The 15,283-nt window shown below is 30.2% G+C and overlaps 2 protein-coding genes across 5 annotated transcripts in view; one reads left to right on the forward strand and one right to left on the reverse strand.

The window, feature by feature from the left end:
* Nucleotides 1-401: 401 nt before the first annotated feature.
* Nucleotides 402-15,283, reverse strand: part of LOC118204448 (acid-sensing ion channel 3-like) — a 179,444-nt gene continuing 164,562 nt past the window's right edge. The window contains exon 11 of one of the 4 annotated variants that reach the window (XM_085815821.1): nucleotides 402-820. In XM_085815821.1, the coding sequence (XP_085671947.1) occupies nucleotides 761-820 (60 nt within the window). In that variant the 3' untranslated portion in view covers nucleotides 402-760. The remainder of the gene's footprint in view (nucleotides 821-15,283) is intronic. The other 3 variants (XM_085815820.1, XM_085815823.1, XM_085815817.1) reach the window with 3 other exon arrangements.
* Nucleotides 7,930-13,844, forward strand: LOC118204449 (uncharacterized). Its single transcript, XM_085815812.1, has 4 exons — nucleotides 7,930-8,149; nucleotides 11,243-11,873; nucleotides 12,136-12,218; nucleotides 13,721-13,844. Exons 2-3 carry the CDS (start codon nucleotides 11,270-11,272, stop codon nucleotides 12,216-12,218), a joined length of 687 nt encoding a protein of 228 aa, XP_085671938.1. The 5' UTR covers nucleotides 7,930-8,149; nucleotides 11,243-11,269; the 3' UTR covers nucleotides 13,721-13,844.

The following is a 15,283-nucleotide window of genomic DNA, read 5'->3' on the forward strand; positions in this document are numbered from 1 at the left end:
TTGTTTTTTACGTACTGGTTGAACTTCAGATTAAATTAAACTTTAATTCGAACTTATAGTAAGCCTTCTAATAGCAGCGTTTGAAGAAAATGTACTTTCGTTTGAATTTATTTAAACGATAAATTCTTAAAATGATAATCAAATGCCTTTAAATTGCTGTTAAGATTCAAAGAAGATTTACGTCGAAATTTTTCGTGTATATGATTTTTTTAAGAACGACACTGTAAATTTATTACATTTGATGAGAACAATAACCCTTTCTATATTGCAAAATAATGGGAAATAAAAAATATTTAAGAGTATAAAATTTATTACCTTATAAAAATCCTCAATATACCTTTATTCCATCGATTCCATATCTATTCTTTTAAGTACATAAAAAATACTTTCAAAACTTCTAAGATTTAGTAATAAATGTTTATTAATTCTTATTATTATTACAATTTTATAAAGCAACAACATATTTTTAGGAATCCAACGTTTGCTAAAAATGAAAGTAGCAGTAATTGTTATTTTTGCAATGACTGCAATTGCATCTGGAAGTGACTCTTCTGACAATCAGGGAGGAATGAGCCACCAGGCATCCGGAAATATTGGAGGATATAGTGGTCAAGCGTCTGGCAATTTGAATGGCAAAAGAGTCGCATCGGATTCAGCAGAACGTGGTTCCCTTGCAGATGTTGGACCAAGCCCGTTTAAATCTGTAACTGGGCCTGCCAATAAAATCAAGGCAACATCAGCTGCACAGAATTCTGGTACATCAGGGAGAGGAAGTCGAGTCCCTGCAAGTTTTCTCAGAAGCTTCATGCCCTCTGGATAACTATATTTATAAAAAAAAAATATTTATGAATAAATCGCTTATATTGCATTTGGTATTTTTGTAGTTTAGTTTTGGAAGTTCTGTGTCTGATGATACTTACACATTTTGAAAGTCCTTAAAATAATATTCAGTTAAATAAAAAAAAACTATAGAAATTTATAACCATTTTCTAATTCAACATGTGCTGAGAAAATACAGTTATTTAGTAAAATTTCCTCTTTATTATTATACACAGAAAAAAAGACGCAGTGGCACATTTCTTTATTTCTGCTTGATGAGGAAAGATCATTATTCCCTAAAAATTATTTAACACTAAAATAATTGTCTCCTTATGCAAATCTAATCAGATTTGCCGTTATTAAAAGTAATAATTATTGTTTTCTGCATCTCTAAAACTACTTTTAAAAATCATGTTCTCGAAAGAAATCATAATTGGTACTTTAAATTTGTATTGATCAATGGATGTTTATAATCATAAGTATGCTCTTATTCCCTTTTCAATTCTAACTGAAGCTTTACATTATCTTAATTCTATAAATTTATCTCCAAAATAAAAATTTAATTTTAAATACTGTTACTAAAATAAGGATGCCTTAAATAAGGTAAGATATGAGAAGAGAGAAAGGTATGAGCTTATAATACTTTAGTAAGGTTTTTAGTACCTCAATTTAGTGAGCCCAACAGCGGCCGAGCTGTTAAGTCGCTGAACACTGGTAGTTCGGTCCGAGGTTCGAATCCCGCGAACGGGCTGGCTGCATGGGTGTTTTCGTGGTTTTCTCCATGTGTAACGTGTATACGAGCCAGTTTACCTTAGAAAGTCCTCCACGAAGGCATCCCTCCCCTTAGGCCGATAGCACTAGTGTGCTTTGCCATAATTAAATACCCCACACCACCTTAATTTAGTAAAGTAATTTAGTAATTATCGTAATTACCTTAATTTAGTAAGGCATTTAATAATAGTTTAATACAAATCTTATACTGCAAGCTTCCTTAGGATTAAATGAATAGAGTAAACCCTTGCCGAACGCGGGGGGTTATGTCAATAACAGATTGCGCGTTCAGCAAATCGCGTTCTGCAAATTTATCTTTCAGTAGAAGAAACTAGTTACATATAGTTCAGCTTTATAAAGTGTGTTTAATTTGTACAAACATAAATAATACTGTAATTAAAAGAGGAAAATGAAAGAAATGTTGATTGAAAGGATTTCTACTACTGCTTAATAAATAGGTATATGATATAACTATCTTTTTTTATTGCTTGGAACAATGCCTGATGATCTCATTAAACGTTTCGCAGTAAGGAGTGCAAAGTGTTTAATGACTAAACTGTCTTTTACTTTCTTCATTTGGATTTCTATATTTTTAATTTTCTAAAATTTCCTTAGTACATGTTTAAATTTTACATTCGTTCGTAACGCAGTTTTGTGTTGTATGCATTCAGTTTCACGTTTTAGTTTGTATTAATGTGTCATTATGGTATTATAACACATGAAGTAAATCTATCAATTATATTTGACAGTTTTTAAGAAATCAGTGTTTTTGTGCATGTGAAAATAATTTTGTACATCGATGTTAACTATTCCGACCTCTTTTTTAAAAGCTCACTTGTTTTTATAAAATAAAAGTTGCTTCAATCCACAAATACATTAAATATTTTCTAAATAAAGTTTTATTCTGCATATTCTGCATTTTCTTAAAGTATTGCTTATCAGTCAGATTATTAAAATAACAAAAACAATTCATGAAAAGGAAAACGTAAGAAACTAAAAAACCTTCATCTAAACCTTCCATTTGAAGGAATGCTTTCCATTTGATAAAAATATCATATTTTGATTATTGATGAATAGATAGTCGCAGCACTTTGCTGAACACCTGGCAAAATAAGGACAAATATCTAGCTAGTAAAGACTTTCCATCATTTATTCGATTTTGAATTTTCATTCGCAAATTTGAATATTTATTTTTGCAGTATGATAGCCGTTCACTATTGAGTTGTTTAAACTGGTATTTTAAAAGAGCTGTCAAAGTTGTTATCGAAGTAGCCGTTACATTGTCCTTCGACGATTGCTTATTATACAAAATGAATGAAAACAGTGTGTTTACATAGGAGCAATTATTATTCAATAAAAATAAATTTTGAACTTTAGAAATATTGAATATATTTGACAAAATGCGAAACTTTAATGTAATATGAAACAGCCATACAAATAACCATGCAACTAATAAACGATTTATGATTTTTAATGAATATCGTAAAGAAAAGTTTCATATACAGAAGTAATATGTCAACAATGTTATGAAGTGAAAGCATATACTACATAAAAACAATTTCGTTTTATTGAACTATTTCCGAACTTTATCATTTCATTATATATGTTAATTTAATTTTTTTATTTTATTATATAGACTTTACTTCCATTTAGAAATCTGAAATAACTAACTATAAAGCTTACAATTTTTTTAAGTGAAAACTATGAATTACGAACCACTGCAATTAAGAGTTGGTCAAAACTTGTCTACCCTGTTATGCTTTAACCCCATAAGTAGATAGATGCATTAAAAATGTCTTCGTCTCTCCATTATTAGAACCAGAAATGGTGATTTATTTTCCTACCCATAAAAATAAATTCAGTGACTCATATTTGTTTTCGGACATTCGTGTTTTTCTGCTTTGTTTGCAAATATCGATTACTAAATATTAACAAATGAATTTTTTCCTCACATATACTATTAATTATCTATTTTAAAACCTGCATGTTTTGAAAAAAAAGCATTCAAAACGTTTTTGATAAAAATTACACTTCATTAAAAAAGTTCTGAAAAAAAATTCTCATAAGTATTCGAACAATTTAAATAAATAGTTTACATTTAATAGAAGAATGAAAATAACAAGGCATTCAATACCTCATAGGATATCTTTTAACTAAAATTGCACATTTCATGGGCTTTGGCGTGGCTTCAAGTAATGTTTTTGTGCAAGAATGTTCCACTTGCTCGATTACTACGTAAGAATTGTTATTAGTAGGGTTTTTAAAGACGTATCATGTTTGCTTATTTTTTTCTCTAACTCCCTCCATTCATGTTCCATAGGATTTAAGTCCTGGGAATATTTAATTGCTTGAAGTTTAGATAACTTCAGAACAGTTGTATAATAATCACAAGGGAGCATTTAAGGCAGTACGTTTTTGATAGTTAACTTGATAGAATTTGTACTTTGCATTTCGCGTTTTCTTGCAGATGCTTTCAGTTTTTAAATAAGAATAGTTAGATATTTATAGTAATCTATGCTATTTCCAATTAAAAATAAATATCTTATTTCAAAAGTAGCGAAAGGTCCCCAGTCTAGTATGCCTCTACCCTCCATGCGTAAATATTAAGCAATAGGTTTCTCGAATTCAATTCCACTTAAGATTTTGTTGTTCCGATGTGATACAATTTTGTTTACTATAGATTCTGCGAACGCCAGCTGTATTTTCCTTGTTTTCTTGTTGAGGAAGAATTTCCTTCTTGTTGATATCTCATTGTATTTGTATGACTCAAGTGACTCTTCTATAAACTTCAAAGTTAACTTTTATTGCAAACCGCTCTATGGAGTTTGCTGAAAATTTTGCAGTACTAACATTTGGGTCGTGTTTGATTTTTCGTAAAATAAATCTGCGATTCTTTGGTTTAGCTTGGAATGTGGTCCAGACTTCAGTGCATTTTCAACAGTTCCACAAAATTTCCATCGTTTTATTACACGAAAAATAGTTAAACGCTTTACATCAAGGCCGTTTTGGACAATTCGAATGCTGTTTCATCTTTAGAAAGATGAATCATTAAATTTATAACAGACTTAGTCTTTAATTTGCAGCGTCTTGCCATATTTGCTGAACAAAAAGTAATTCCCAAATGCAGACGATAATTCTTGCGATGTATTTCCATTTAAAACAGAAAACTATAATAAGAAATATTGTCTACCAAAACATTTCAGCGAAAGCTTGGAGTGTCCGAATTATGCGAGTTACTCATTAACACTTTGCAAACAAATTTATTTTATTACAATTAATATTTTGATGATATTTATTTATTTATTTATTTATTTATACAAGCAAGTCTTAAAATAGAAAAATATAAAAATATTAAAATATTATAAGTCTGTTTCAATATTTAGTACAATATCTACGCAAATACATTTTTAAAATACCGAAAGTGTCCGAAAACAAATGTGAGCCACTGTATAGCCATTTTCCATTCAAAATTCTCAGAGAAAGTAAGTTTTTGAAGTTCTTTGCGTAATAAATTAGCCTGAGACGTAGTAGCCATCAGTATCTGTTTGTAAGGAATCTTCTTCTTCTTACCGCATGTCTTCATGTGTAATTGGCAACACATCCACCCAGCAGTAGGGAGGTTCTGAGTTCAAATTCCCGGCTGGTTTTGCATATTTCTGCTTCGAAAATTCGAATCTCTATAGGCTGATGTCCTTTATACGTATAAAATGATAAATGCATAACAGAATAATGTGTATTATAGAAACTGATTTTCGAGTAATATCATGGCAACGAATGACTGAGTGATAAGATGACTGAAAGCTGGTAGATAGAGTCGGGATCGAATCCCGGCGAAAGAGTTACCTGTATGAAGTGGGGTTTCCCTGTGTAGTGTGCATACGACCCCATTTCTCTCAGAAAAGCTATTATCAATCTCTAAACGTGTAACAAGGATTTTTGTTTTCATTTTCCATGCCTAGAAGTTCCAAACATTATTTTTTTTTTTATTTAAAATCAAACTTTCTTTCGTCCATTCATTCTCAATACTATATTAGCGTCCCGTTCAAAATGTGCTGAGATTCATTATAGAAAATTCGCCTTCTTTCAACCTTATGATTTTTCTCTTTTTGAATTCGTCAGTTATTCCTAATGTCTCACTTTACATTACATTATGCTTATTCAGAACAATAAAATTAATTTTGCCAACATTGCACTAGCTTGCGTACTTTACTCTGTGAGTAACTTGATTTAGTGCGTACCTTTATTACCCAGGGAGCTGAAATTTTAATTATTGGCATTTCGAATGATAACTAATCTATGTGCTAAATTTCAAGTCTTTCTAATAAATATTTCTTGGTGTTGCAATTTCTTTCATATGTTTTCAGTGTTAGCAGATATTTATATATTCTAAACAGATATTTCTACATTCTAAATAGATATTTTAGCGCATGTATAGTTTTCCAAACAGTACTAGAGTGCCCATAAAAATCCATTTTTAATGTTATGATATTAGTGTATGTTGGATAATTTTTCCATTAGTTATAAGATGTTGTTAATTATAATCGAGTTTATTAATTTATTATCATATTCTAAACATGTAACTTGATGCCTTTTTTATTATTATTATTTTACATTTAATGCATTGTTCATTTCTATTTTTCTTGCATTCATATGCACATTAGTATATTAGTATTCATAGATAACCGTGAGATAATGAAGAGATTTTGACAAATGTTAAGTGTCAATAATGCAATTTATTTACATGTATTACATGTTACAAATACTTACGCTAATCATACATCATTGTCAACAGAAAAAATAAGTAAATCAGCTGAGAACTGGAAATATTTTGAAAAACGAACTTAATGCATTGTAATGCCTGATTTATCTTTTTCAGGAAAGTTCTATGTTAACATATTTTTCATTTGTTTGGCTGTTTATACAGCGGGATTAACGATTATGCAAGGTAATTAACGTGTGGATAGCCATAATACATGGATAATCGGAAATTAGCTAAATAAAACTATAATTAAATCAAAATTATCATAAAAGAAGAAAAAGGAAGTCTTCAAAGGATGGAAGGAGGAAGGATTTAAATGAAGCCATATACAAAGTATACTGGAAATATCTTCCACTTTCCGCTGAACTGAATCCTTCATTATTCGTTTTTGCTCCATCCACACCTTTGTCTTATTTTCTCATTCAGAGCATCGAAATCTCGAAAATCGCTTCAGAAAATTAGATGTCTCTCATATTCTTTGAGGCACTAGAGACGTTTTTGAACGAAGCGATGCATGAATAGTTTGAAACATGCGTATTTAGTACCTGGATGATGTGGTATTTATCGCATTTGAAGCTCCAAATAGTTTTAATTCAGAAGGAATTTCTGAAGCAAAAATAAAACGTACATGTAGCTTGTTTGATAATACCTATAATAAATCCAAAATTTCGATTACAAAATCCCTGATAAGAAAAATTTGTTTATTTATGTATTTACATGATGACTTATTGTGAGGTACAAATTTACTTGTTCTCCATGTAAATATTTAGAAAAGAGTGACCTGTAATTATTATTATTGTTTGGATATTTGACTCCTGGAAACTAAACAAACCACTTTTATTTTGGGGGCCTCTAATTTATTTTCCTTCAATAAATGCTAATTAATTTTGCATTTGTACAGTAAAATATGAACTCGTTTCTTCTAAAAATGCATTGTAGTTTTTTTGTTTAAATGTAAATAAATAAGGCTTAGAAGCCGAAATTTATTTAGTATTTGCTTTCATTTTGCGTTTGTATGCACTGAGTTCATGTAAGTGAGAAAACTAACACTGAAAAGCACAGTAAAAATCTTTATTGATGTTACGCTTCAAATTCTAATTTTATGTATTTATTGCTATTCTATATTAATTAAATATATCGTACTAAAACTATGCTCATTACTGACATTACTGAAATGTTGTTTTGACATATAAAAAATTATTTGAGCTTTGTAGCTTGCCTGGAATTCCCTGAGAAAATATCTGAAAAATCTATAATCCTGCTATTAAAGCATAAAAATTCAAAGGATTATTTCACATGCACTAATAAAATTCAATATATTAATTATCGCTTTCAAATAACGTCAATACATCTTTCGAATAACAACAAAAATAAAATTAAACAAATCGAATATGCAGTCGACATTTCTGAACAGTCCAGTCACTAATTCTCGAAATAAAGCAGGTTAAGATAACAGATCAACAAACTTATTCAATACCTTTGTTGATTATCAATGCAAATAACGATTTCTTTATCAAGGACTTTCACTTTTGAAAGCAAAATTACGAGGGCAACGCCTTTTCTCTTACAACTTATCTTGATTTTGAAGTAACCAGTTACCATTTTGATGTCATCTCATAACAAATTGCATTTTACTAACAAGGTAAACAAGGCACCCATGTTTTCCGCATGTGTACGTAATTAATAGCCTATATCCTTTGCTGCAAGGTTATATCGATAGTATAAAATAGAAGTTTGTAGCTGGGTACTTCATACTAGATCAGCTGAAGATCATTGTGTGAATATCTGAGTTAATCTAAGGTAAGTATGTATATGAATTTTTTTAAGCTAGTAACCTGTTAATAACCTTTAAATGTTCATTCATATTGAATAGCAGGTTTGGATTATAAGTTGATTTTATTTTAATGGTGAAAATTCATTGAAAATGGAAACATAAGTTATGAAATAAACTCATTTTTTTGTCTACATAAAATCATCTCTGAATTTAAAACAAAACTAAACATGTACCAGGCACATTAATTAAGATACTTTATGAAAATATTTTATGAATTACAATAAACGCCGTAATGTAATAATTATCATTTAAATAATTATCATTAAAATGTAATAATCATCATTTGAATGTATTGCGAATTGAAGTTAAGCTATATCAAACAGATTAATTATTAAAAAGTAAAGTAAAAATTTGAACAATTAAAAAATAATATTTACTAACTTTAAATCTCTCAATTTATAAAGGAAATACAGATTGATTTAATTTGAAAGGTAAATTAAATTATATTTGCTAAATGACAGTACTCTGAGAATCTGCGTAGAAATAATTTTACATAGTGCAACATTTGTTAAGGAGATCGGTGATTCTTTAAGAGAGCAAACTAGTTAATTTTGCTCCAAAATTATTGATGGTAAATATAAACGCATTCTCTTTCCTGTAATACTGAAACTTTTAACTGAAAATTATATATAGCAGCTTCACTCAGTTACATTAAAAATAAAAATAATCAGTTACATTAAAAGTAAAAGAAAAATATCATTTGAATATTATACTCTTTAGGATAATAGTTCAACATTGATATTTCAATAGAAAGAGTTTTCCGTTCAGGAGACACAACAATGAGTAAAATAAATTCTTATCTAAACAGCTGTAGAGTTCCTCACTTTTTAAATGCTAAGTTACAGTTGAACGTGAAGAATCTTAAGAACTGATAAGCGAATAATCGCTTGAGTTCGTGTGACAGGAAACAAAAAGATAGAAGGGTAAACTAGCCCTTTATTATTCCAACTAAAGTTTTACAAACTCCGTCTTGGAATGTACAATAATGTCGGCACTTGGATTCTGAACTTAAGAGACTAAGAATAATACTAAAATAACCTAAACTAAAGAGGTATAGCCGAAGCTATCAAAAATTCTAACAGAGTTGGCCTCTTAACGTTAATAGACTGCAGAGCTATCAAGGGCCTAAAGTACGGCCGAGCGTAATAATAGCTTAGGAAGACAGTACCCTAAAAAGACAGAATACTTGTTATCTCTCTCTCTCTAAAGACCGAAGAACTTCGCGGTTAAATATCGCTTTTCTACATTATGTATTCAGATGTGATTCTAAAAACTCATTCTGGCCGGAAGTAGTAAGTTGAAGTTAAGAATCGACAGAAAAGGAACTTAAAATTTAACTATTAATAAAATTAACATAGTTCTTACACAGTATAACTTTAATTCTAAATACGTTAAAAATAAGTACTTTTTTCTTTCCTTTCTGGTACATGATTTGACATAGTGTCATTAGAATTATCATTTTATCAGAACTACAGAAAATTTCTCCTTCCTGAAAGCATCTTTTTCCGTATTTGAACTGAGAAAAAAAAAGATTAAGAAGTAATCTTTAGAAAAATTTATTATGTATTCAGACGTGATTCTAAAACTACGTTCTGGCCGGAAGTAGTAAGTTGAAGTTAAGCATCGACAGGAAAGGAACTTTAACTTAAAATTTAACTGTTTATAAAATGAATATAATCCTCACACAGTATAACTTTAATCTAACTATAATCTCACACAGTATCTAAATAAGTATAACTTTAATCTCACACAGTATCTAAATAAGTTTAAAATAAGTACTTTTTTCTTTCTTTTCTGGTACATGATTTGACATAGTGTCATTAGAATTATCATGTCATCAGAACTATAGAAAAGTTCTCATTCCTGAAAGCATCTTTTTCCTTATTTGAACTGAGAAAAAAAAAATGAATTAACCACTAGGAAAATTTATTCTAAGAATTGATTTTTACTTCTTTGTGCTTATTTCGCACAAAAGTTAATAACCGCTAAAATTTGCGAGTATCATATTTCAACGGAAATATCTACTTTGATAGCTCCTGAATCCCCATTTGGACGGCTTTTTTGCGTGGTTTCTGTACATACGCACAGCATGAAAGACTTTTTTTCCCAAAATGGGTTGTAAAATGATTTAAAATGTATCCAAAAGACATTTTTTCGTGTCATCTATACGTACGTATATCACATAAATCAAAAACGATTTGCCGTAGACTTTTGAAATTTTCTGTATGGGACTGCTATAATTGTATACCTCATTTTATTATTGCAATCGGTAGTATCAAACGTATATATAGCCATTCTCTTACCCGGCTTGTATTTTCGCAATCGTTGGTCGTGTTCATATACTTCCATTTACTGAAGTGTTTTAAACCATAAAAATATTCATGTTTTGGCAGTGTCAAACTAAAAAAAAAAAAATATTATATTCAACAAATAACGAAATCTAACTTTTAATCCGGTTTCCGGGTCCTATACTAATATTTGGGAAACTTTTATACTCAATATGAAAGTATAAAATTATAAGAAAAATTGATCGTGATATTTAGCTTCAAAATTTCTTAATTTTTGATGTTATTTTCAACTTGCCTTGGTCGGTGAGTTAACTAAATTAGAAGGATTCGGGGAAACGATTATAAATGAAATGCAACCTCAGAACCCAAAATTTGCTGATTTTTCTAAAATGCACGTCTGTTAACTTTTGGGTTTTTAAATCAGAGAAAAGTATATTTGGATTGCATGCTTAAGAAAGGAATGACTTCATCAAGAGAAATTTTAGCGAAAATGTTTAACATTTGCTTTATATGTGCCAAGAACTACAAAAATAGTCATGTAGTCACTTCGTTCAGCAGCTGGATATAGAACCAGAAGCAAATTCCCACAGTTTCGTAGTTTTTGACGGTCTAAAATACAGCTGAGAAACACAATATATACAGTTGAGAATGCACAGTTAATACAGTTGAGAATGCACAGTTAATACAGTTGAGAATAGTAACTTCTTGATATTTTAGTATGTATAAATTTTCATGAATATTTCCAACTTAGATATTATGATCTTTATCCAGGTCACTGGCTTACCTGCATCATTAACTATGAAGTGCACAGCTGTTTTCCTCTTCTCACTCGTTGCAATAGTTTCTGCTCAGTACCATGGCACGGCAAAATCTGGTGCCACGAGAATGACAAGTGGGGGCCACATGGGAGGCAGGGCAAATTCTGGTTCCTCTAGAATGGCAAGCGGAGGCCACATGGGCGGTATGAATCAAATGGGAGGACATCATCGAATGGGACGTAGTCCTGTCATGCCATCTGGGCATATGGGGATGGGACGAATGGGCACTGGACATATGGGAGCTGGACGAATGAGCAGCGGACAAATGGGAGCTGGACGAACTGGCAGTGGACATATGGGAGTTGGACAAATAGGAGGAATGAGTCAAATGAGCGGACATCATCGTATGGGACGTAGCCCTGTAATGCCAGTTGGACATATGGGATCTGGACGAATGAGCACTGGACATATGGGAGGCATGAGTCAAATGGGACCTGGACATATGGCAGGAATGACCCAGATGGGTTCTGGACATATGGCTGGACATATGGGAGGAATGAGCCAAATGGGAGGACATCATCGCATGGGCCGCAGCCTTGCTATGCCTGCAGGTCACATGGGAGCTGGACAAATAGGAGGAATCGGTATGTACCTTCTGAACTCTTATAGTTCTTAATGCTAGTTGACCTCTTAATGGTTTTCCGTTTAAATATTGATTTCTTCTAATGTGCTATGAGTATTTATCTGAAGTTAACTAATTGGAAAGGGAGATAGTTCTAAAAGCAGTATAAGAAACTGAATTTGATTTTAGTCCTGGTTAAAAATTCTGAAATATAAAGAGATTTAGATCTAAATGAAATTTTCTGATTTCTTGAATTTTTATAAATATCATTTCTTCCGTTTCAGGTATGGGACATGGTGGATCTGTAGGTTATGCCGGACACATGGGTGGCGCCTCAAGAATGATGGGAGGAAGGCATCATGGCTAAGTGAGTATTATAAATTTTTTATCAAATCTATAAAAAATTTTTGTTTGAATTGGTTGATTCGTTTGAATATTGATTAATCTTGATATTAATCCTAGTTGAATTTTTATTCTTTATATTCGTTCGTTCGCTTTGGATTACCAAGAGATGCATTTAATGTGATATTATAAGATTAATTAAAAATTGTTAAGACTTATAAACTGATCCTTGGATAGAAGGATGATTATAAGAAGATAATGATGCTTTGATAATTTCATCTATTTCTTATTTTATCTGCACTGAAAATAACTGACATTTTTGTTTATTTCAAAGTAACCTGCTTTTTAAAATCATCTATAAATTATTCGTTTATGTATTTAGATGCAAAAAATCTCTTAAATTCCCAAAAATCCAATTCCATTTTTAAAATTATGAAAGGATAAATTGGATAGACAAAAACAGACGTTTCATTCATACGTTTAATTATCTTTTCGGTATCCTACAGAAAAAAAAAATACTGAAGCTGATAAAAACTTCGAATTTTAAAGTTTGGATCTGAGTAGAAAATGATTCACATGCATGCAAAATATATTGACGATCACAAACTTCGCTGCATTACCACTGAAATGGGTCTTTGAAATTTAAACTCTGGAAGCTCCTAAGATTGAGGAGTTTAAAACTTTAAATGTCATTTGTGAAATTTGTAAAATTTGTGATTCACGTAGGTATCACGCTCTTTGCTATAAAATTATCATCTCTATGCGCTTTGAACTGTCAGCCCATTCAATTCCACAAAGCAGCGGATAAGTATTACAAACGACAATGCATTGTTGAAATTGTTGATTTTCAAATGGTTGTGTGTTAGTATCTAATCATGGTTTTCAGCAAAAAGATAATCATTTAATAATATTTAATTAGATTTAAAATAATCGCTTTTCTTTGCTTTGGTTGCAACAATTTGAAAAAACGACTTTCAGTATTTTTAGGTATGAAATCTGAGAAATAATTCATTAAAATGTGGTTATTTTAATAGTAATAAATTATACACTATTAAAAAATTATAATTAACAATTAACGTACTTTTTAAAAAATTAATAAAATGGCTAATAAAGTGGATATGCTTATTTATATTTATTGTTCTACAATTATTTATTTCTATAAAGTGCCTAATTTGAGAGAAATTTACAATTTGAAATAAATTTCACATAATAATCTAGCACAACAGTTATATGCTATTTACGCCGAAACAAAATTGAGAAAACATTTTCTATTATTATTCGGCATTATGAAATTTTAATGATTTAAAAGAATAATAATTACAAGCATTGTTTGTTACACTTCTGATATTTTAAGCCATATCAAGGTTTATAACTGATATTAAATTTTATATATTATAGTAAAAAAAAAGCTTTTGATTTATTTTTGTGATAAACATTTTAATAAATTTATATTCTTATTTGAATTGTATCACTCACAATTTTAATTTCATAAAATACATATTTAATATGCTGCATCTTTTCTTACAGACTCGTGATGTCCATTTACTGAATCTGAATGAATAGTCTAGGAGCTATTTCATGCATATCATACATATTAGCCAAAATGTATACATTTTAACAAGATAAATAAAAATTGTACATATTTTAATAACATACGTTTATTTTTTATCTGTGTCTATTATTTTTTATTTGTCTCTACAAATCTACAAAGTAATATACATCATATAAAAGTTCTGAGTTTTCGGAGACTTACTATTTCGCGAGGAAAGGAAGTTGAAATATGCATCAGTATTACGACATGACACTTTATAAGCATCAGTTAAAAGTATTTAACGAACAGAACAAAGTATAACTTAGATTATCAATACGAATTCATAACTGTTATCCGCTTTGTCTTTTAAAATAATAAGAAACCTGACTTCAAAAATTAATTTTTATGGATAGTTATCAGGAAGCATCACATAATACCCTAGATATTATACTTAATTTTTAAATTATTCTTTAACGAAAAACTGCTTTATGCCTTCTTTTACAAGCTATATTCATCTAATAAATGCAAAAAAATACTTAAGAAATTTTGTAAATTACAACACTGAATTAGATTTCGTCATTAAAAGAGAAACAAGTAGATAGAATACATACTAGCCGCATAAAAATCCACAAAACAGAAATGAGGCATTCTTTTATTTAAAAGAATAATATGAAGTGTATAAACACACTTCCTAGTAAAAGTTATTGATTTCCTAGGCTAACAAGATTCATGAAGATAGTAATATTTTTATTTTTTTTCCTTTCAAAAAACAAATAAATATTACACCAAAAACTTGTCAAACTTTAGCTAAAATTTGTATGCAATATTTTTATAAATGCAATGTGTACAAATATTTTATACAGAGTGCATTTAAAATAATTAACACATTTTTAGCAGATACGGCATTTAATAAGGTTACAATTAAAAGATTCCGCGTTCTTTGGTAGCGTAAATGAGATCGAAAATTCTAAAGACTAAGGCGGCTTATCGCTAGGTCTTGTAAATTACAACAGAGATTGAAAAAGGGAGTAAAAGACCCTTTTATTTAACATAAATAGAAGCTAACAGAAGGCACTCACTGCTCCTAGTCACAGAACAGTAAGCATTTATGGCTTACTGTTCTGTGACTACGAGCAGTGAGTGCCTTCTTCCTTTTATAAATCAAAGATCACAAAATTGACTTAATTAAGCGAATTTTAAGTTAGCCCAAAGGCTACACAGACAGAGAATTGCGGAATGAAACGCGTTGGAAATGATATGCCTTCTAATTTTAACTTCAGCTTTCAACAGAAGTCATTGTTCAGATGTAAAAATTTCTTCAACTTTTTTTCTGAATTGTGTCTCTGACCTTTAGTTTACAATGGCTCACAGATTTCTTATTCTGAAAGTCCAGAATGAACTTTTCATACAACCAAAGACATATTTTCACTTGAATAACTGCAAACTTCACAAACTGAGCCTGGGCTTCATTACAATAAAAAAAAAAAAAAAAAAAAAACGAACCAGTGGATACCCAAGATATCAAGTTGTTCAGTTTTCCTACTTCCAGCTATCCGTGG

This window comes from Stegodyphus dumicola, chromosome 4, assembly GCF_044657685.1.
Source record: "Stegodyphus dumicola isolate Sdum_Otavi_A_Nest chromosome 4, ASM4465768v1".
In the NCBI taxonomy this organism is placed as follows: Eukaryota; Metazoa; Arthropoda; class Arachnida; order Araneae; family Eresidae; genus Stegodyphus; species Stegodyphus dumicola.

Coding starts and splice junctions, on each gene's coding strand:
- LOC118204449 (XM_085815812.1), top strand. CDS start 11,270: ATGAAGTGCACAGCTGTTTTCCTCTTCTCACTCGTTGCAATAGTTTCT. Junction 11,874..12,135: donor TGGACAAATAGGAGGAATCG/GTATGTACCTTC, acceptor CTTCCGTTTCAG/GTATGGGACATGGTGGATCT.